Below are 24,758 nucleotides of genomic sequence, written 5' to 3'. Positions count from 1 at the left end.
TTTTGGAATTGCAATTGTAGCTGCATGGACAATACTTTCTGTGATGTATGTGACTGTGTCATTGATAGGCTCCTGACTGGCTGTAGCGATGTCAAAATTTGCCAGGTGTTGAAAGGCATTCCAGTCAACCTGATCAATCTTCCACCGCAGTAACCTAAAAGGAAGACTGTTTCCCCACTATGTAAGCAGGTTATCACGGGGAAGTAATCACTTCCATATGGGTTTTCCTCCACTTCCCAGGTAAGAGAAGGGAGGAGAGAAGAGGAGCAGATGGAAAGATCAATGGCAGAAAACGTACGGGTAGGCATGTGTAAAGAGGTATTTATTCCCACATTTAGAAGGGAGAGTTTGTTGTCAGTGAGCATATTTTTTTTTTTTTTTTAGGAGCATTAGCAACTAAGGCCATATTTCTCCAGGATATGCGGCGGTCATTCCCTGACCTTTCCGCATACTCCGTATTTGGTGGTGACGGGCTTGAACCCCGGTCTAATCAAGAAGCGTGTGCTATGCATTGCTGCTCCTTCCCACCTGGCTACGGAGGCGCCTCAGTGAGCATATACTCTATGATTTGTCCCCATCCATTGATATCAGTACTACCCCACAGGTAGACTTAGATCATCAATTTGATGATCTGAGGATTACCAGAAGACAAATTGGTTTGGCTCTAGAATATGTTAATAATATATCTCCTGTACATCGATCATTGGTAGTGAAATTAGTCTTGGAGAAAACAACTAAGGTTTCAGATGTGTATAAACAGAGGCAAATCAGCAAATTTAATAGATTATTAGAGGAGACAGTGATTACACATGACCATGTTAATACTAATTTTATTTGTAATCTCGGTAGAAAGCGGCTAACTAAGGAACAGGAGGGGGTTTTAAGCTTGGGTACCAAATTTGCTCTGATGCCCAACAAACCTCCCATTGTGGAAATAGCCATGGGCATCAAGAGAGCCGTTTATAAGTTACCAGCGATCCAGGCTGATGAAGTACGCATTAGAAGTTTTGTTTTGTGGAGTTTTGTTTATCCAGTACCACCATGGTTTTCCAAGATGTCATGTATAAGCAGGTCCATGGCACAGCCATGGGTTCCTCCATTAGTGCCATAGTGGCTAATTTAGCTATGGAAGAGTTGGAAGTTAGAATTTTTGAGGGTTTAGAATTTCCTATGCATAAATGGAAAAGATTTGTTGATGACACATTCACCATTATACAAAAGGGAAGGGAGGATCAGATACTTGATGTACTTAATAGCTTCTCCCCTTTTATTAAATTTACTTTGGAGGTGGAAGCAGAGGGAACCCTACCATTCCTTGACATGTTGGTTATTAGGGATGGTTGTAGGCTCAAGACCAAGGTGTTTAGAAAGCCCATGTGCCGAGGTCAATATACTCATTATACCTCGGCACAAGCCAACCAACACAAGGGTAGTGTTTTCAAGGCTTTAGTAGATAGGGTGTGGTCCCACTGTAGCACCTCCGAGGACAGAGATAACTAAATTATTTGTGTCACGGCAGACCTCAAAAAATGCGGCTATCCCCAGAGGGTGTTGGACAGAATTATTAGAGGAGCGGAGTCCACCCGTACTGAGCCGTTCGCCCCCGTGAGCACTGCATATAGTCCCTACTATCCGGGCCTTTCAGACCACATTGCACGAATAATTCGGGGTGCCAGATATGCTGTGTGCGTATCTGGAACCCCGGGACGGAGGTTGTACACAGTGATATCTTGAGTCAAAGACCCCATAACGAAAGAAGCGAACAGTGGGGTGGTATACGAAATTAAATGCCCGGATTGTGGGGTGTGTTATGTAGGTGAGACGGGACGATGACTGAAAGACCGTCTGGGGGAGCATATGAATGCAATAAAGTCCGCAAACTATGGGAAGTCTGCTGTGGTAGAACACTTCTGGGAGAAGCAACATCAAATCTCCCCGGAGGATGCTGTCTTCACGGATCATGCACAGGGGTTCTGGGACCGTAAATGGCTTGAGAGTTTATGTATTGGGGCAGCTAGCAATTCCATTAATAGAGACAAGGGTGTACGCTTACATCCCCTCTTTGAAACCGTTGTTCTTGGGGTGAGATGAACGGTTTCAGCTAGCGCGCTCCCGAGCCATTTCCGGTGCATAAATGGGAAATTCCAGCCATATTCCCGAGGAACCATGTGATGAGTGCTGTGGATCTGCTATTTAAGGATGTGCCACACAGCAGAAATATGCTGTTGAGAAAGGAGACCGCTGTCTCCGAAAGCTACAGTTGTTACGGTATTTTATTAACTGTTTTTATCGCTTTTATCATCATATTTTATTTTTATTTTATTGTAAATTAAATCACATCAGTTTTAGACTACTATATATTTTATTTTATTTCATTTCATTTTATACGCTTATATTTTATTTTATTGTAAATAGTGTTTTAGTTGCAGGATTGAAATTTGTTTATTTGAATACCGGCTGGCATAAAGTCTAATTGTTCAATATGAATTGTCCCAGCCTTGTAGACCTATTTGGAGATATGACATGGAGTGTTATCTTTTGATACAAGCATGGGCTTTACTTGATGTGCTTTCACAACATAGGTAACATATTATTCATATTAATATTAGTCATGTAGTGCAAGGAAGCCACAGGCTTCTGCTGCACCAGCAAAAAAAAAAAAAAAAAAAAAAAAAAAAAAAACAGATGAGAAAATATAAATTATGTGCTTACCTTCTCACACAGGTAACTATACAGTTGATCTTTGAATTTTTTCAAACTATCAGCCTCAACTACCTGCAGAGGTAACTTGTTCCACTAATCAACAATTCACTAATTAAAAAAAAAAACTTCCTACAATCTAGTCTAAATTGTTTCCCCTGTAATTTCAATTTATGGCCCCTAATTCATTCTGGAATTCTTTATCACAGTGAAAATTTTACCTTTGTTCATTTTAGTAACCCCTCTTAGAGACTTACAAACTGCAATCAGGTCCACTCTAAGGTGCCTTGATTCAAGCCCTGGAGTCTTTCCTCTTATGATCACCCTTTTATTGATCTCACCATGTCCCAGTTGCCTGTTTTTGGACACCAGCTGCACCAGCAAAAAAAAAAAAAAAAAACCACATTTTCAACAAGATCAACATCTGTTTCTAGATGAGATCTCCATACCTGGACACAGTATTCCAAGTGGCCTTACATCATGGGATTATGATGTAAGGCCAATTGGAATCCTATCATCCTACCTCCTTAGTTTCAACATCCAATTTTTCTTGTACTGCCTTTGCCAGTTGGATTTCCTGTCCTTTTACATTAATACTTGATCTACCAGGCTATCATTCACTTAATCATTGATAGGACACTATGGGCTTTCCAGGCCCCTTGTTTTGCACTGCTCAGAGAATTCTTATCCACCTGTACCATACTCCCAGATGTCTTTCTTCTTCTCCCATTTTTAATTCAACCCTACCAAGTGTATAAGTTATTTTAGGATTGATATTTAAGACTTTGCATTTTGCTGTATTAAAAACATAAATGTCACTTTCTGCCCTTTCCTGAAGCCTGTTGAAGTCACTTGGCAATGATCATTAATGACTCACCCAATCATTATATGATCTCAAATTTTTGACATCATGTGAGCTCTATCCCTTCTTCAATCATGTTTATGAAAATCAGAAACAACAGTAGTCTAAGAACCAATTTTCGGGGAATCCTACTTCTGAAGGATTCCCCGAAAATTGCAATCTTAAGAATATCCATTAATCGTGACTCTCTCTCTCTCTCTCTCTGCCCTCCACTCTGCAGCCATCTACAATCCATCTTAGAATCTTGCCAGTAATCTCAACATGCTCCACCTTATATAGTAATCCTTCACAAGGGACCAAGTCAAATGCCCTGCTGAAATCCAAGTAAACTATATCAAAATTGTTCCCTACATCCAGCTCATGAGTAACTGTGTCAAAATAGCTTAGCAGGTCAGTTAAACATGATTTTCCCTTAAGAAAACTATGTTTTGTATGCCACTACTATCTAAATATCCTTGTTTAGAATGCCATTTCTATCTAAATATCCTTGGATTGCACTCTTAATCATTTCCTCCAAGATTTTACACATATGTTACCCTCGATTTAATGGATTTCTGATTTAACGGACTGGACAAATAATAATACAGTAATGTACATATTAATCTTAACCATATTATTTTTTTTAAGCTATACAAAATTTCAGTGTTATTATTAATTAAAAATTAATAATAAGTACCTATTTCCATTATTGTTTTGATAATTACCTACTTTTATTTTTATAATCAAATTCAGGAAATTGTTTTTTATTCTTTCTGAAAAACAGCTGTTTTCCCAGATTGCAGATTATAGATAAGAGCAAGCGGTGACTTGCGAGCTGAATGTGACTCGGGACACTAAACTGCAAGTCTGCTGACTCGCTTTGTTTCGATCTCAGTCTGCCTCAAGCTATCGGGCTATCAGGTTGTATTCAGAGTGTTTCTGTGATTTCTGAATTGTGACTTTATTTATTAAATAATTTTGCAATCCTTACAATTTAAAATTGCATTACGTGATACAGGAGTTAAAAGAAAGCGTGTGAACTTAAATGTGGCACAGAAATTAGAGCTAATTGAGAAATTATACACAGACTAAAAGGTTAACAGTGGCCACAGGCAGAAGCAAAAGTGATTTTTGCACTGCTTCTATTAGAATGAGCAGCAGCCTGGAAAGCAAGGTAATGGAGATTTCCAGGAATACATGGGCTGTGTTAATACATGATCTGTGTTAGGGTAACTAAGAGTAGGAACAGGTGCATGTTGTTGTTGTTATTTGGTTTTTAGGAGCATTAGCAATTAAGGCCATATTGCTCAGGGGATATGCAGGATCATTCCCTGACCTTTCCGCATCCTCCGTATTTGGTGGTCACGGGCTCGAACCCCAGTCTAATAAAGAAGCGTGTGCACTGCTGCTCCTGCCCACCTGGCTACGGAGGCGCCTGTAATACTCTTGATCTGATTATCAGAAGTGATTATTCATGCATTAAGAATTTGCAGATAAAGGAACCACTGGGTGACAGTGATCACAATGTACTGATGTGGGAATTACTTAATTTCTGTACAGTGGGATCAACTGATGATGTTACCAATGTTGAATTCTAAATGGGAAGCCTTCAGGGACTTAATTTTGGAGGCTACTAGGCTTTTCATTCCAACTAAGAAATACTGTTCTAGGTTTAAGCCTAAATGGATGTCAGATGAATTAATGAGGCTCGTGGCAGAGAAGAAGAAAAATGTATGGGATGCATATAAAGTATCAGGTGACACAGAAGCCTATAACAGGTATAAACTAGTCTGTAATCAAGTCAAAAAGGAGGTTAGGCAGGCGAAGGCAGATTACAAGAAATCTTTGGCAAAGGATGCAAAGAAAAACAGCAACGAGTTCTTTACTTATGTAAACTCTAGAAGGAAAGAGATAAATCAGGGTGGACCACTTAACACAGATGGGTTGACTATTGATGATCATGCTCAGATAGCTGATAAACTGAATGAATATTTTGCATCTACATTCACGCATGAGAAGTTATTCAATGAGGGGAGTGCCATAAGTTTATCAAACCATAAGAGGGAGCTAAGTGATTTTGTAATAACTGAGAACAAAGTGGAGGAGAATTTGTTGAAGTTAAACATAAAAAAGGCACCTGGGGTGGAGAGGATCTATCCCGTTATATTAAAGGAGGCAGCAAAGGAAGTAAGCAAACCCTTAGCCATAATTATGAGAGCTTCCTTGGACTCAGGGGAGGTCCCCATGGACTGGAGGTGTGCAAATGTATCACCAATTCACAAAGGGGGGGGGTCATCAAAAGGTGACAAGTAACTATACAGACCTGTTAGTTTAACTTGTGTTCCAGGGAAAATAATGGAATCACTGGTTAAAGAAGCATTGCAGGATCATCAAGACAAGACCGCAGTAATAGTTAGAACACAGCATGGGTTTGTTAAAGGGAGGTCTTGTATGATCAATTTGATTGGATACTATGATGTGGTCACAAAGGAACTCAATGCCAAAAATAATTCTGATATCATATACTTGGATTTCAGGAAAGCTTTTGATACCGTTCCACATGAAAGACTGCTGTACAAATTGGAGAGGTATGGCATTCAGGGTAAGTTGCTACAATGTATAAAGGGATGGTTGAGTGGGAGACGACAGAGAGCGGTAATCAATGGACACTGCTCTTCATGGACAAATGTTGTTGGTGGAGTTCCCCAGGGTTTGGTGTTGGACCCATTGTTGTTTTGTATATTTATCAATGATATTGATGATGGTAGATCAGGTTTAATGTCCAAGTTTGTAGATGATACAAAGGTTGGCAGGGTTGTTAACGACAGTAAAGACAGCATGCTACTCCAACTGTATCTAGATAAGTTGGGAAAATGGGCTGAGAAGTGGCAACTGAAGTTTAACATTGACAAATGCAAAGTACCGCATATGGGTAGTGATAAAACCGAAGAGAAATGCACCAATTCTGTGGTACTACTCTCAGGGAAGTGGAAAGTGAAAAAGACACGGGTAATTGTGCAATCAAATATGAAGTTCGCTGAGCAGTGCAGATGGGCTGCCAGGGCAGGTCATGGAGTCTTGTCAATGACATACAAAAATTTGTATAGGAATTTTGCTAGCAGGGACAGGGAGGTGTTTATCCCGTTATACAAGGCAATGGTCAGGCCACACCTAGAGTACTGTGTATAGGTCTGGAGGCCTTATTTTAGGAAGGATGTAGAGTTGCTAGAACAAGTACAAAGAAGGGTAACAAGATTGGTGAGGGGAACAAAGAGGTTCTCTTACCAAGAAAGACTTAAGTTCTACAAATGCAACGCCTGCAGAGTAGGCACCTGCGAGGTGATCTGATTGAGGTGTATAAGGTCTCGAATGGGATGAGCAAGCTGAATGCTGATGGGATTCTTCCTCTAGCTTACACTAAGAACCCGAGGGGCACAGTTTCAAATTGAGGAAAGATAATTGTAAAATAGATGTGCAGAAATTTGCCTTTAGCCAGCGGGTGGTTGATTGGTGGAACAGGCTTCCATCTTTTGTTGTGGAAGCTAATAGCCTAAATAAATTTAAGGCTGAGCTGGACAGGCATTCGGAATAAATGGAAAGGAGGGTTGAAATGGGAGCTTTTTTTTTTTTTTTTTTTTTCTGGTTGATGCTGCATAAGCTTGCTTTCTTGCATTGTATGCCTCTGTTAATGCTAATTAGAACAAGGCATCTCAGTAGCACATGTTTGTGAAATTTACGGCGTAAAAAAAAAAACTGTTTCCGATATCTGTAAATCAAAGGCCAAATTGCAACATAATGTTATATTGTACAGTACTGTATATTGTATTAAAGCTTTTTTTTTACATTAAGAACAATAAAAAATGCTCCTCCCCCCAGGTTACATTCGATATAACAGACACTCCTTCTCCCCTATTAGTCCGTTAAATCGAGAGTTTACTGTATATGTATATAATAAAATTAGTAAAAATAAATTTTATAAATACAGTTCCAGAAAATAAAATTACAAAACTAGTTAAGTATATAAAACTTGTACTGATAATAAATTACTCACCCTACTGGACCATGGCACTTTAAAACTCTTAGTCGAAGTAGTGAAGGTGTAGGAAGATCTTTACAAACATTAAATGTCCACTTCTCCATGAGACGGTAAAAACCATCCAGAAGAGATACAAATGAATGCATCTGATCTATTCCCGAAAATTTCAAATACTAAAAAGAAAAAAGAAATTTTTTTTAAAGGTTATTAAATATAAACTAACTGGAATACAGAAGAATTAAGTATTTGTTTATACAGAGAAAAGAAAAATGTCACAGAGTAGACAATGTTACAGAGTTGTATTCTATCTCATTCTAAAAAAGTTTATTCTAAATCTATTTTATAGAGCTATAATCTAAATATATAAGGTGCAATCAAAAGGTTTAAGGAAGGGAATAATATTTGGAAGATTATGAAGCTATGCTATTTGAATGGATCTTCTTTGAGGCAACCTCTGACATTTTATTCATATACACCACTTTCAATGCTCCAGCAACTGCTGGAAGCATTCTTGATACGCTTCTTTTGGAACTGCTAACAGTTCCTGTGTTGCTTTGGATATTTCCTTAGTTGTTGTAAAGCCTGGTTAAAAAAAAAAAAAATTCACAAGGATTAATGTGATGAAATACATTGCAAGAAATTCTTGAAGAGAAAGCGATGAGTGCATATTGATGTTACGATGGAGCACACTTTTCAGACTAATTTTTCAAGCCCACTTCTTTGGCTGTTTCTTCTGAACAGATCACACAATCACCACAATTGTTGTTGATGAGGTTTTCAATGCAAGGCTACTTAGGCCATATTGCACTTATCAAAGTGGTTCATACTACCTTCATTGGCTACTGTAGAATCAATTAAAAGTGATCATATCATCCTATTCATTTTAGGAAAGAGAAAAATGCTGTGAGATTTGAGTTTTTGCCTAAGTGACAAAGATTCCTGTAAGTTTGTGAGAGAGCTGAATGACAACAGATGGGCATTATTATACAAAGCACATTCTAGAGTGTATATGTTTGACTGTGAGGCAGAGTCACTGTGGAGAGTCATTTCCTGATAAAAGGAACAGATGGGTTAAACCATAGGTTCCCAAAGTGGGCGCTGAAGCCTTCTAGGGGTCAGTGGCTCCTTATCCGTATTTTTATCTCCTCAGGGTCCAGTGGACCCAGCTCAAAGGTCAGCTAATAAATTCTATAATTTTTACTCTATGGACACAGCTGAAATTCGCCATAGGTGAAGCCAGAACTGTTTTCTTCGATTTTCCCACTTCAATTTTCAAAACCTTCTATTGAATTTCACGCAAATGACAAAAATGTGACATCAAGTGTGTATTTTTTTAGGCCTTTTTCTGTTATTTTTCTAAACCCACCCTAATTAGCCTAGGGCCTTTGAAACGCGACCTACTGTGAGTTAACATAAGAAACAATAAAGCGAAACAGTAGCAACAACTGTTTTTGAAAGGCATACATTTTTGCTGTTTAGGAATAAGTTTCGTTACAATCATCAGCCGAAAGTGTGATAGATAAGTGGAGTCATACAAAGTGTAAATTGAATCTTTTATTTTGTGAATATTGTTGCAAATTTTATTACTTCATTATGTCTGAATCTAAGAAGAAATGTCGACAGTACAGTATTGAGTATTTGAAATACGGCTTTATTCAGTCTCCTACGAACCAATTATAACCTATGTGCTTGATTTGCCAAAAAGTATTTTCAAATGAAGCAATGAAGAGCATTTGAATAAAATGCATGCTGATGAAAAGGATAAAGATTTGTCCTATTTTCAAGTACTAGAAGAAAAATATTTTAAACGTCCAACTATATCAAAACCTTTTGCGTCGTCCACTAAACATGACGGATTACAAGCTTCTTATAATATTTCATTATTAATCGCAAAAGCGGGAAAACCACACACAATTGGTGAGGAATTAATCTTGCCGGCAGTAAAAGAAGTAATAAACACCGTGCTTCATAAGCCAGCGTCAGATATCATCAGGAAAATTCCTTTGAGCAATAATTCAGTGCAAAGAAGAATCGATGAAATGGCTGAAGACAATGAAAAATCATTGTGCGATTATTTGAAGACATGCCAATTTTCCATTCAACTCGATGAATCAACTCCTCCAAATAATGAAGCACTACTCTTATCATGCATACGATTCATAAAAGAAGAAAAAGTTTGTCAAGAATTATTATTTGCTAAATAATTTGGAAGCAGATACAAAAGGAGAATCTATATTTAATACCATGAATAAGTTTTTTTCAAAAGAAAGACATTCCTATTCGTAATATTTTGTCTGCTGCTACTGATGGTGCTCCAGCAATGACAGGGCACCACAAGGGTTTCATAGTGCATTTGAAACAAGCAGTACCAAATGTACTTACTATACATTGTGTTCTTCATCGTCAACATTTGGTTGAGAAGAATTTAGGTAAACGCCTGCATACGTCGCTCCATTACATTATTAGAGCAGTCAACAAGATTAGAAGCAATTCATTGAGTGACAGATTGTTCAGCCAACTTTGAAGTGAAAACGATGAAGATTTCAATTGTTTGCTGCTTTACACAGAAGTTCGTTGGCTATCAAAAGGTATTTGTCTGAATCGATTTTACAATTTGTTTGATTCAGTACTAGAGTTCCTAGAAAACAGACCCGACAGATTGCGGGCCAACCTGATTACATACAAAAATGACATCGCTTATTTGAGAGACCTCTATAAAATATTTAATGAAGTCAATTTTACAATTTGTTTGATTCAGTACTAGAGTTCCTAGAAAACAGACCCGACAGATTGTGGGCCAACCTGATTACATCCAAAAATGACATCGCTTATTTGAGAGACCTCTATAAAATATTTAATGAAGTCAATCTACAATTACAAGGTGATGAATGGAATTTAATTAAAACAAAAAATGTTACTGCCACTTTTGTGGGGAAACTTCTTCTGTTCAAGTGGAATCTAGGCCGAGGAGAATATAGCCACTTTTCAAATTTATCAGCAGTGTCTCTCAAAAAGGAAGATTTACTTACATACTGCCAACATTTGGAGGTTCTCCATGCTGATTTTAATGAGCAATTCAAGGATATTCTAAACATGAATATACCAAATTGGGTTCTAGATCCTTTCTCACATGCAAACACAGCAGGATCATCAAATTTAGAAGAGGAACTCATAGAACTCACAACAAATGAAGAACTAAAAATAAAATTCAAAAGTGGATACCAAGAGTTCTGGCTTCAGAAATCAATACCGACACTGTACCCTGGATTATGGGAAATAGTGCAGAAATTTTTAATTGCATTTCCATCTTCTTATTTGGCTGAGCATGGGTTTAGTGCTGTAGCGAATTTACTATCTAAGAAAAGGAACCGATTGCATATAACTGAGCGTGACGATTTACGACTGTTTTTAACGAAAGTTGAACCCGATATCAACAAACTTTTAAAAATGCATCAGGCTTATCCTTCACATTAATTTGTTATTTTTTCTTTGTATTTTTACTTTGTAAGTTCGAAATAAACAATTTTCTAATACATTTGATGGTGTTTTAATTATTACAATAAGATTCTTACTAATGTAATACAATCTCCTAATATGTATTCCGAATTTTCATATTTAAACCATTGTATGAAACTGTGCATAATGTTATTCGAGCATACACTTTACAATCTTTACATATGGGCTATGTTTCATCAAAATCGGAATAGCAATAACTGTGTTCAAGATGAAGCACATATTGGCCACTACTTTTTCAATAATTTAACGGCATAATGTATCGTTAGTTGCTATTTACGTTGAAAATATCAAATGGCTTGAACGCAGAAAACTGTTATAATGGGGGGGCGTTACAAAATTTATGTCTTGCAAAGTGGGCGTGGCCCGAAAAAGTTTGGGAACCTATGGGTTAAACGAATATGGCCTATTCAAGTTCTGGCTAGGATTACTTCCTCTTTTCTGTTTTTAATAAAGCTGGAAGGCCATAATTTTGGTACAGGTTAAATTTGAAGGAGTTTATTATGAATTTGCACTTGCTATTGAAGTGTCCATTGTTCTTTACATATACTTCGTATATTCATTTTGTAATCAGTGAATGGTACTAAGAAATTCATTAGGGCTGTGCTGGATAGATGTTTGGCAGCAGCATCTGTGATCTTATTTCCTGGTACTCCAGTATGGCCAGGGATCCCACATAGAGAACCTTTTGCCAATGCACTCTGAGTCAAACCAGCTCTGTTCTGAAGTAAGGGATGAGTAGATGGGGAAGTGTTTTGTAAGGCTGATAGAGAGCTTTGTGAATCTGTGTATATTATGCTCCTTTGGATTGTGAGGTTGAAATTATTTTCTAGAGCAAATTTGATGGCATATAATTCAGTTGTGTAACTACAACATTTTGTGGGAAGTGATATAGAAATGGTAGTGTCAGATAATACCACTGCTGCACCTGCTCCACTCTCAGACATTGATTAATCAGTATAAATTTTAACGAAGTCTGGATAATATTGTGTATGAGCAATGTATAGCTGTTGGATGTCAAAATCTACTAGAGAGAGTTTTCCCCCATTGTTGGAAGTAATTGTCACAAGACAGCATTGATGGTAGACCATGGAGAGACAGGATCTATAATACTCTAACCCTGCATGGGTTAGAGTATTATAGATCCACAGGATATTACAGATCCAATATAAGTATATATTCCAATTTTCTTTAGTTCCACTGTTTTTGGAATGATTTCAATTATGATGGATTCTAATGGTAAATAAGGTGGCACTGAGAAGAGAACCCTGTGGGATTCCTTCTTCTTCTTCTTTGAAGTGTTGAAGGAAATGTTGGATGAACTATGGTAAATGGCCTCTCAAGCCAAGAGAAGGTAGATCCTTTAAAATCTTGAAATGCCATGTGTTATCAAAGGTTTCTCAGGGTCAAAACAGATCATGACGAGATATTCATTTTTGAGGAATGCATTCCTGATGTTTGCTTCTTTAGCTTTAATCGTGTGATCCAATTATGATCAATTTTTTCAGAGTCCAAACTGATTCTTGTTTATCAGGTTCTGGGATTCAAGGTACCAAGTGAGACTGTGATGTATCATTTTCTCAAGAATTTCAGAGAAAATTCGATTGAAAAAGATCAATCGAATCTTCAATCAAAGCAGTGAAGACAGCGATTTTTGATCTAAATTTTGGAGCATTATGTAGTACATCCGATCGGGGCTAGCAGCACCATTCCTTCAGTTGGTAAGTGATTGCTGCAGTTCAAACATGGTAAGGAGTGGTGCCAATCAGTGATCAATTAGTGGGATTAGCAGTGACGTTGCTAGCATGGGAAAGGCAGTAACATTGTGGGCTTGTTGTTTTTGCTGTTTGTTAGTTGTTGATCAGCTTGTGTGGCCATAATGTACCTCTCATAGTTTTGCTTTTTCTAGTCTGGTCACTTGCAATTGTAGTTCAAACTAATGCCTGATAAAATAATTGAGTGGAAATATTCACAACGTACTTGAAGAGGAGATGGAGTTCAATTGTATTCATCAATTCGTAATGTCTTTTTTTTTTTTTTTTTTTTAAATCTGATTATAAAAGCCTATTGATTTTAGGTAGTGAAAGACTTCTTGTATATTATTTTCTTCACTTAATGTTTTTCAAAGTAGGAGCATCTTGAATTTTAGTTACAGACTTAAACGCTATTTTTCTTTCATTTATAAAGGTTGGGCAATCTAGTAGTAAATGTTTAAATGTTTGTTGTACATGACACTGATTACACTGAGGAAGTTCTACGGCTCTAAGCAGATAGTTTATAAATAATACATACACTAATTTATAAATAAAGAAAATTGTAATTGAAACAAAATATAATCTAGTCACTTAAAGGATCTTTGGAGATAATGCTTTGAGGAATGCAGAGAAATTGCTTGGCACCCAGGGCTAGCTTTTGAGCAAGAAAGTTCCTATAATCTGAAAACTTATATTTTTATATATTTTAACACTATTTATCTCTCTTATTTTTAGCAAATTATCATTTTTTAATTTGCTAAAATTCAAGATAATGGTCATTTCCAATTTCAATTCCTCTATAAATATATATGCATATCTTCAGCTAGCTGCTTAAGCTTTTCTAAAATGATATAATCAATTATGTTTATTATGCTCCCTCCATGTAAACCTATTGCTATCTTTATAGTAGTAGTGGCAAATGATGCAAGAAAATAAACTTATATAGCATCACTCTCTCTCTCTCTCTCTCGCTCCAAGAATGTCTAGTTCTTCCTTGAATTTATTCAAACCATCCGCTTCCACAACAACAGATGGATGCCTAATCGAATAATCAACTACTCACTGGCTGAAAGAAAACTTTAAAAAATCTATTCTGCAACCATCCTTCAACTTAAATTTATGCCCCCTCACGTGTGTAGTCTCTTTAAGAGGAATAATGCCATTCTCATTCCATTTACTCAATCCATTCAAGGTCTTAAACACCTCAATAAAATCTCTCCACAGGTGTGTAGTCGCCAGATGCTGCAATTTGCAAAACTGAAGCCATTCATGATAAGAGCACCCTTTTGTTCCCTTCATCAATCTGGTTGCCCTTCTCTGAACCTGTTCCAGCAGATCTACATCCTTCCTAAAGTGAGGCCTCCAGATCTGTATACAATACTCTAGATGTGGCCTAACTATGGCCTAGTACAAAGGGATAATCATCTCCTTATTCCTACTAACAAAGTAGTAGTAGCGGCATTTGATGCAAGAAAGCAAGTGTATGAGCTTATGCAGAATCAGCCAAAAAAAAAAAAAAAAAAAAAAAATCACACCATTCCCTCCAAATTCCTGTCCAGTTCCTCCTTAAATTTATTTAACCTATCAACTTCCACGACAGATGGAAGTTTGTTTCAGAAATTAACCACCCACTGGCAAATTTCCGCACATCTATTCTACATTTGTCTTTTCTTAATTTGAATTTATGCCCCCTTAGGTTCGTAATCTGAACAAATGGAAGGATCCCATCAGAATTCAGCGTGCTAAACCCATTCAAGGCCTTATACACCTCAATCAGATCACTGTGTAGGTGCCTAGTCTCCAGCCACTGCAATTTACAGAACTTAATCCTCTCTTGGGAAGAGGATTCCTTCATTCCCCTCACCAATCTTGTTGCCCTTCTCTGTACATGCTCAAGCAAATGTACATCCTTCCTAAAATAAAGTTTTTGTATATCATTGATAAAACCCTATGAGCTGTCCTGGCAGATGTCTGTACTGCTCAGAGAATTTCATATTTGATTGCACAATTACCCCTAGTCTTTTTCATTTTCTACTACACTGAGTGCAGCTCCACATGGTTGATAAGTTACTCAGATTACTGTTACCCATATGCAGTACCTTAACATTTGTCAATTTTAAACTTTAACTGCCATTTCTCAGCCCATCAACCTAATTTTTCTAAATCGTGTTGCAGTAGAATACCATCATTACTGAACCACTCTGCCAACCCTTGTATCATTTGCAAACTTTGACATTAAGCCTGATATACCTTCATCAACATCATTAATATATACTGAAAACAATAATGGACACAGCACTGAACCCCCGGGGAACTCTACTGATAAGATTAGTCCACGAGAGAAGTACCCATTGACAACCACTCTCTGTATTCTTCCACTGAACTATCCCTTTATCCATAGTAGTAACTTGCCTTTAATGCCACATTTCTCCAGTTTATGCAGCAGTCTCTTTTTATATACAACAGTATCAAAAGCCTTCATGAAATCCAAGTACAGTGGACCTCACTTTACGATATTAATCTGTTCCAGAGACACCATCATATCATGAAAATAAAGCATTTTGAACCCAACAACACACTATTTTTCGGTAATTTGTTCCAAGCCCTCGAAAAATTTTCACTATATAAATATCCCTCTAAAAGGCAATTTTTACAAGGGAAATTGTATTAGTTTTATATAGAATACTAAATATTGTATTTTCAAATAAGCACAACACAAAAAAAAAAATCACTTCAACTAAAGGATGCAAAAACAAAACATGCAGCCAACACATTTACAAATGCTGCTATTGACTGAGAGGAAGGACCACGTGGTCTGGTCAGAGACAATTTTAAGCCCATTGTAAAGTGAAATTAGCATTAGCATTAGTAGAGGCATATGATGCAAGAAAGCAAGCTTATGCAGCATCAGCCAAAAAAAAAAAAAAAAAAGCTTCCACTTCATCCCTCTGTTCGTTCGAAATACCTGTCCAGCTGAGCCTTAAATTTATTTAGGCTATCAACTTCCACAACAAGGGATGGAAGTCTGTTCCACCAACCAACTACCCGCTGGCTAAAGGCAAATTTCCGCATCATCTATCCTACATCTGTCTTTCCTCAATTTGAATTTATGCCCTCTTAGGTGATTATTCTGAGCAAGAGGAAGAATCCCATCAGCATTGAGCATGCTCAAAACATTCAACGCTTTATACACCTCTATTAGATCACCTCGCCAGTGCCTAGTCTCCGGACACTGTAATTTGCAAAACTTAAGCCTTTCTTCGTAAGAGCAACCCTTTGTTCCATTCACTAATCTTGTTGCCCTTCTCTCTACTCGTTCCAGCAGCTCTACATCCTTCTTGAAATGAGGCCTCCATATCTGTATACAATACTCAAGGTGTGGCCTGACCATTGCTTTATACAAGGGAATAACCACCACCTTATCGCTGCTAAAAAAATTCCTATATATCATTGACAAGACACCATGAGCTACTCTTGCAGCCCGTCTGCACTGCTCAGAGAACTTCATATCTGCCTGCACAATTACCCCCAGATCCTTTTCATTCTCTACCACTGTCAGTGTAGTACCACAGAATTGATACGTTGCTCTGGAGTTGCTGTTTCCCATATGTAGTACTTTACATTTGTCAATGTTAAACTTCATTTGCTACCTCTCAGCCCATCTGCTCAACCTTTCCAGATCCTGTTGCAGCAGCACAAATCAAATAAGTAGGTTCCGGATCATTATCATATGTTCGGTTGTAGTTAATGATCATCATGTTCCTTTGTAAACAGGATAATATTATTAGACAATTTATGTAGTTACTTGTTTGTTTTTTGGTTTTTAGGAGCATTAGCAACTAAGGCCATATTGCTCTGGGAATATGCGGTGGTCATTCCCTGACCTTTACGCATCCTCCGTATTTGGTGGTGACGGGCTCGAACCCCGGTCTAATCAAGAAGCGTGTGCTACGAACTGCTGCTCCTTCCCACCTGGCTATGGAGGCGCCTTGTAGTTACTTGTGATCATACTGCTATTTGTCTTCATATCATCTTGTCTTCACAAGATCAGTGCCTCCTTGTGTCACATTTGGTCATATTCATGTCATATGGCCCATTGTGCCATGTGCTTGTTTTGTGGTTCCTTGTGCCACAAATTATATTTCTGACTAGTTCTAATATGTGATGTAATTTATTGTCTGGACATGTTATATGTTCATTTCACTTTATGACATTGTAATTCACATGACTTTGAATCTGTATATGAATGTATATAGCAGATTTGCCAGTTTCTGGCTAGGGCCACTTGTTAATAAAAAAAAATGTAAAAATCTAAATGTTCAGTTATAAGAATAATTTTTGAAAGCCTTTGTGATATTTTTCTAAAGCACATTACTTGAGGTCACAACCATAAAACAATAAAAACAATTTGCAGTCCAGTTTATTGGGCTTTTCTGTTAGCCCAATCTATTATAAATGTATAGTAAACTCGATCTTATTGAATTTGCAATAATACCGATATCTGGAATTCAGTGGGTTTTAACGTTATTATGGTGAAATGGATTTCCCCTTCCATGATATCTTCAATAATGTAAAAAACAAATTTTCAGAATCTTTTCTTCATTCCTATTTTTTAAGCGTTGTAAACTTGTTACTCCATATCTCACTTGAACATATTGTGTTAGTTGCAATTTGTGCACCCCATGTTCTTTGCTTATCTTTTTTACTGCTTTAAATCGTACAACCCAAAAACAAAAAAGAAGTCAGTGAACAGAAATATCAATTAGTTAATATGTGCATATTACAGTATTAATTAAGCTATTTATGTATCTATAAATTCATTTTTATTTTGCTTACCTGTGGAAAATATTCTTCCAATTTTCCTGTATTATTTAATTTTGTTAATTGGTAAGATAATAAAGTGTAAATTTGTGCTTTATATCTTTACTTTAAAGCCTGTGGACAATATTCCTCCTATTTTCGCTTATTAGAATCGCTGTTTAATAGAATTAAAATAATTCAATTTGCAAATGTGATCACAATGATTACTGCTTACTACATATCTTATAATGAATGGTATTTTATTATGGAGAGTCCATCGTAAAGTGATCTGATCATACTGTGAACCAATCATAAAGTGGGTTGGCCCACTGTATATGATATCAAAATTATTTTCTGCATCGAGTTCCTTGGTCACTGCTTCATAGTAACCTATCAGATTGGTTAGACAAGATCACCATTTAACAAATCCATGCTATGACTGTAGCATAATTGCATTCCTGTCCAGATAGTCCTGCATTACTTATTTAACCAGTGACTCCATTATTTTCCTTGGAACGGATGGTAAGCTGAGGTCTGTCATTACTCATGTCACTTTTTGATTGATTCACTTTATGAATTGGGGATACACTTGCACATCTCTAGTCCATAGGAACCTCCACTGAATTCAAGGATGCTCTCATAATTATGGCTGAAGGGTTTGCTCACCTCCTTTGCTGCCTTGCTTAATATGATTGGATATATCCCATACACTCCAAGGTGCCTTTTTTATGTTCAGCTTTAACAATTCTCTTCCACTTTACTCTCAGTTATCACTAAGTCAATTAGCTCCCCATTGTAGTTTGATAAACTTCTGACATCTCCTCCTAGAAAGAATTCCTCATGTATGAATGTAGATAAAAAATATCTATTCAATTTGTCAGCAAACTGAGCAGGGTCATCAACAGTTAACCGATTGACATCAAGTGGCCCAATGTGATCCAAGCCCTTCTTTCTACTGTTAATATAAACATAGAAGTCTTTGCTGCTTTTCTTGAGATTCTTTGCCAGAGACTTCTCATAATCTGTCTTAGCTTGCCTAACCTCCTTTGTGACTTGATTACAGACTAATTTACATCTACCATAGTCGTGTGTATCACTTGATAATTTATATGCATCCCATGCACCTTTCTTCTCTGCCATGTGTCTCAGTAGTTCATCTGACATCCATTTAGGTCTAAGCCTTGAACAGTATTTCTTTGTTGGTATGAAAAGCCTAGTAGATTCTTTGATCACTTCCCTGGATGCATCCCATTTAGAATTTGCTGTTGTTAACATCATTAGTTGGTTCCACTGCATAGAATTTAAAACTGTCTGAGATTCCTGTAGTCACCCTTATGAAAACAAAAGCCTTTCCTTTCACCCTTGACAACAGTTATGTCTTTAATTAAATTCCACATTAGTACACTGTGCTTGCTGCTACCCAGTGGATCTTTTACCTGTAGATTCTTAATGCAGTAGAATCACTGCTGATAACCAAATCAAGAGTATTGCTTCCTCTTGCCTCTCTAACATGCTGCTGTAGTAATCCAAGAAATCTACAAAAGCCTTGCTAGTGTATGAAATCAACCCACATATTCCAGTCAATATCTGGAAAGTTAAAATCCCCCATTATAAGACATTCTGATTTACTGGCCCACGATTTATCTGTATAGCTGTTTGGTATACTCATCACAGTGATCAGGCCTATAACACACTCCTACTCTCAATTTTATTTTCAAAGTGCACACACAGTATCACACTAGACCGACTCAACATTGTACTGGTCACTCATGTTGACTGGATGCACTGCCTTAGATTTAATATGCTTCTTGACTAAGAGCATAACCTGCCACCTCTCCTGTCCTTCTTGTATAACATTGTACTCTCCACATTCAAATTCAGCATCACTTATGCCTGAGTCACACCATGTTTCTGCTAACCCTACAATGTCTGTATTTGATGACTTAATCAGTACTTCAAATACATCAAATTTATTTACAATGTTCCTAGCACTGGTGTACATTCACATGTTCTTACTCTTAGTTATCCTTACACAGCCCATGTATTCACTAGTTCCATGACGACTCACAGCAGGGCCTGAAATCCCCATTATCCTGCTTTCCAGGCTGCTGCATTTTCCAATAGAAGCAATGCAAGGTTCATCTACACCTCTCCTGCAGCTCTGGTTAATCTATTAGTCTTATTGCTCTGGTTAATCTAGTAGTCTTAAAATTACGTGGCTTTTTCAAAATTACTGTAGCCTTTTATCATTTTCATCAGGTCATCTTTCTATCCAAATTTTGCAAAAATATCTCTGCAGAACTGTCATTTTTGCTATTCTTCATGTAAAATTATGTTAGCATCAGGAATGCAATTTAACTTTTGTGCAAAGGAGTAACTTTATTACAGATAAATTTATACTTCTCATAGCATATAGTGTCACCTGACAATTTAAATTCATCTCTTACATCAATTTACAATCATCTTGTATAAATTTTCACATAAATTAAAGAATTTCTGCACAGTTTACTTACCCTTGGAACACCATTTCGCCTACTGATTTCTACTGTGCCATCATTGCGCATACTCACATAACAAAGATCTTCAATAGCACAGATGTGTGTCCAGTCCTATAAAAGCAACCGAAATATCTTCAGAGTCTTATTCAGAGTCTTAAAAATCTTATTAAAAATGAATAATAAATTCAAATAATTTATTAATTTACACACAAAAAAAATTAAAATCTAATTTACAAAGTTTAGGAGTGTAAGCAGCAGTAGCCTCAAACTGGCTACATAACACTAATAATTAATTTTATTATTAATTACATAAGCCTACAATGGTTTTGGAATCTGGTTAATCAATGTGTCCTTTAATAAATTGTACACACTAAATTCAAAACTATATTCATTTTTCTACATCAGATATAGATTTTGATTTTTATTTTTATTTTACAAAACATCACATGCTTTATGTTTTTGACTAAAACTGTAAGTGATTGCAAAAATGATAAAAATGGTTAGATTTTTCTAGTATGATCATGAACAGAGCACTTCCAGAAATGTTGTGAATGCACAGTGCCAGATGGCATTTAGTATACAAGTGAATACTTGTATACAAAATCAGACCACTAGGAAGCATTGCTTCTTGTAGTTTTAGTAGTTATACAAGTCGGAATCATGCTCACTCAAAGCAATGTTCCTTCACACTTGACCAATCAACTAATGGTCTGGGGATGCATAACAAGAAAAGGGGTGCGGTAAATTAAGTTTATTAACGGAACGATGAATTCAGAAACCTTCACCACTATCTTGGAGGTGTGCCCGAAACCCGTTATTAGGGATCACCACACAAACGTCCAAAACTGCATTTTTGAACAGAACTCAGCACCTTGCCACACAGCAAAATTAGTAAGTTTTATGCTATTTAGATTTAATGATGAGTTTGTCATCTTGTCTAACAAGGTTTAAAACAAACTTATACCAATGTTTTCCCTCATTTTTCTCCCTTAAGGTGCAGTCATACCTCAGAAATGCTGGCATTACAGTGTTGGACTGGCCTGGAAACAGTCCAGATTTGAACCCTATTGAAAATTGCTGGTACATAATGTTGTCTAAAATTTCTCAGAAGAAGCCAACAAGTAAGATTCAGCTGCAGGAGAGCATTGTAAGGGTGTGGTACCATAAAATTGGGCAACCATATATCCAGAAGTTGATTAACTATGCCAAATCATTGCAATGCTGTAATTGCAGCTTGAGGAGGAACAACGGAATAGTGAGGACTTATTTTACTGATTTACAGTACATAATACTATTACGTTAACTTGTCATTTCAGTTTGTACACTTAAATGCAATAAAATGTATGTTTGGTTGTCATGATTGCCATTTGCAAGATTTCTCATATTTTCATTAATTATGCATTTTACCCTTTGGGAAGATATTTATGGCAATCAGGTGGAGTCTTTTTAATGGATTTCATTCACAGAGATATATATACAGCAGACTCTCAATTAACCGGGACACTTCAAGACTCTAAATTAAAAAAAAAAAAAAATCAACCAGAAATCAAAAAAATTCAAGTAATAACTAGAATAGGTATAAACAGATATTTTGCAAGTCGTAAATAAGCGACAAGCGGTATTATAAGTCGTCATTGGGAGATTAGTGTAGCTATTATCTTGCAATCCCCACTGTCTTCACATCCGCCGCTCAAAAAAGAGAGGAAAAAAAAAAAAAAAAAAAAAGGGAGACCAAATGTTTAGTTTGTTTTAGTGCATTGTGTCGATTTTGTTGTGTTCCATTACAGCGCAAAAGGAAATTGTTTTGTTATTTATGTCAGGGATGTCAGAATTTTTTCATAGAAAATTTTTTTTTTTGTTTAGAAATCGCAAAAATGATGGGTAAACGCAAAAGAGTCGCGTTTTCAGTTAAACAAAAACTTGAAATTATTCAAAAGTTTGAAAACAGTGCATCTGTTAAATCTCTAAGGAATCATTATAATGTTGGTGACCAAACCATACGCAGCATCGTAAAAAATAAGCTATTAGACTTAAAATCGACATCGCAAAAAATAAAGGGAAGCATCGTATTGGAAACGCAAGTAGTGTGTGGTAAGTTTTTTTCATTTTTTATCTATTGCCATATTTTTTACGTAGGTTGCTGAACATTTTTCAACTATGGATTTACGTAAATTTTTTTCACTCAATTTTTTTTTTTTTTTTTAAGATTGTAAAATTTAAAACAAACAAACATAAACAATCATTAACAACGATCACGGCACGCACAAATTTCACAAGTGAGATACGGAGTAATGAGCAAAAAAATAGGAAAGAAGAGAAGAGAAGATTCTTACAATTTATGGGGTTTTTTTTGTTTTTTTTTTTTTATATGACTGAAGATTTCAGTGAAGGGGAACACATTTCACCATAATAATGTAAAAGCCCACACAATTCTAGCTATCGGTATTATCGCAAATGCAATAAGATAGATTTTACTACCCCTTTATAATTAGACGCACGAACAGAAAAGCCCAGTAACCCGGAAGATGCAAATTGTTTAACTCTGAAGTTCTTTTCAGAAAATTTCATTTTGACCATTATCATGGTGCCGACTAAGAGAATAAGTGACAGCGGTACTAGTAAATCTACCAACAAAAGGAAAGCCATCGATTTGGATCAGAAAATTAAACTAAAAAGGATGTATGAAAATGAGCCAAACATTAACAAGTATCGTGCGGAATTCAGATTTGTCAATAATAATATAGTAGCAATACAGGGTGTCTCAAAAATATTGGTGCAAACGTTTAGGAGGGGAGGTAGGTAACATCTAAAGGAATGTGAATCGCATAGGAACCCATAACCGGAAACGTCACCATAAGTCGGTAGATGGCGCTGCTCATCAGTTCACGAGAGGAAAAATTTCTGGTTTACTCATTCAAGCAGTAGTCGCCACACGAAGAGCATGCATATATACGAACTGTGAGCTGGCAGATATGCACCTAGTGTATGGATTAGCCGCTCAATGAATTTATGGAGAACGCTTCCCAGACAGATATGTACTGGACCACCATTTGTTTGCACATGTGCATCAAAATTTGTGCGATTATGGGTCATTTAGAGGTAACAGGAGAAGTGCGGGCAGACCACGTTCGACGCGAACTCCCGCCATGGAAGAAAGTGTGTTGAATGCCGTCCAGAATAATCCTACTACCAGCACACGTGCCTTTGCCTCTGCCTTAGGAGTGTCTCATTGCAGTGTACAGTGTGTCTGGCACGACAATTCCTTACATCCCTTTCATCTCCAAAGGGTTCAGTTACTGCTCACCCGAGATCATCCTGCACGTGTGGCTTTTGCGCAGTGGTTTCTCCAAGAAAGTGTTCAAGACTTGAATATTCCAGCCTATGTTTTGTTCACGGATGAGGCTTATTCAATCAGCACAATACTCATGTGTGGGCTCACGACAACCCACACGGTGTGTGCCCCCATGTGGCACAACATCGCTTTGCAATAAATGTGTGGACAGGTATAGTCGGTGACTGCTTAGTCGGCCCATACCTGTTACCATCCTGCATGAACTCCGCTAAATGTTGGATCTTTCTTGAACAAGTTCTACCAGGGTTACTTGACGATGTTCCAGCAAATGTGAGACGCAACATTTGTTTTCAACATGACGGGGCGCCTGCCCATTATGGAAGGTGTGTTCGTGACCATTTGAACAGGCATTTTGGGCGTCGATGGATTGGCCGTGGTGGACCCATTGCCTGGGCCCCACGCTCACCTGATTTATCTGAGCCTTGATTTCTTTCTGTGGGGGCCCTCAAATCTATCGTGTATGAATCGCCTGTGGAGACAGAAATGGATCTCGTGGAAAGACTCGTCTGCACTGCTGCTACTTTCAAAGAAAGTCCAGGTGTGTTTGACCATGTCCGCCAATCCATGCTGCGTCAGTGTCACACATGCATCGCGTCTCATGGTGGAACCTTCGAGCATCTGTTGTAACATCATGAAATGCATCCATCTCGTACTCCATTGTTAATATCATGTCAAATAAATGTTTGTCACTAATTACTGTCTTGTGTCATTTCTGCTTCTTGTGCCTCTGCTACTACTTTCCCGTGACGTTTCCGGTTATGGGTTCCTATGCGATTCACATTCCTTTAGATGTTACCTACCTCCCCTAAACATTTGTACCAATATTTTTGAGACACCCTGTATATTATTAGTCATTCTCGAGTTATGTAAAACTCGAGGAAGTAAGAAGTCCTGGAACGTATTTCTTACGTATGTCGGGGACTTCTGTATTTTTGGATTAACCGGGAAATCAATTATCCGGGATTTGTTTTTTTACGATCTATTCTGGAAAATTGAGAGTCTACTGTGTATATATATCCCATCTAACAAATGCATTTCAAACATTTCTGCAACCCACAATGCAGTGCAAAACATTATTTGTAAAATTCACAAGTGATGCAGTTTTTTTTGTCTGCCACTGTAAAGAAATCACTTACAATACATCCAATTTGGATTTTGAATGAATGTATTTATAGAAAATTGTCTACAGTAGAAGGAAGCATGGAAGCTACCCAAAGAACAATAAAAGCAGTTCACATAATATAGCCTTAAAAACCACAAAAAA

At 37.1% G+C, this 24,758-nt stretch overlaps 1 protein-coding gene across 1 annotated transcript in view; it reads right to left on the bottom strand.

The window, feature by feature from the left end:
- The window catches only part of hop (tyrosine-protein kinase hopscotch), a 215,831-nt gene that overhangs the window by 137,524 nt on the left and 53,549 nt on the right, over positions 1-24,758 (bottom strand). Inside the window, exons 5-6 of the mRNA XM_090380791.1 lie at positions 20,158-20,253; positions 7,593-7,750 (exon numbers count right to left, since the gene is read on the bottom strand). Of these exons, the coding sequence (XP_090236917.1) occupies positions 7,593-7,750; positions 20,158-20,253 (254 nt within the window). The remainder of the gene's footprint in view (positions 1-7,592; positions 7,751-20,157; positions 20,254-24,758) is intronic.

Source organism: Mastigoproctus giganteus, chromosome 9 (genome assembly GCF_048544385.1).
Source record: "Mastigoproctus giganteus isolate SK-2022 chromosome 9, ASM4854438v1, whole genome shotgun sequence".
Classification (NCBI taxonomy): Eukaryota; Metazoa; Arthropoda; class Arachnida; order Uropygi; family Thelyphonidae; genus Mastigoproctus; species Mastigoproctus giganteus.
This window is presented reverse-complemented; position numbering and strand designations above follow the sequence as displayed.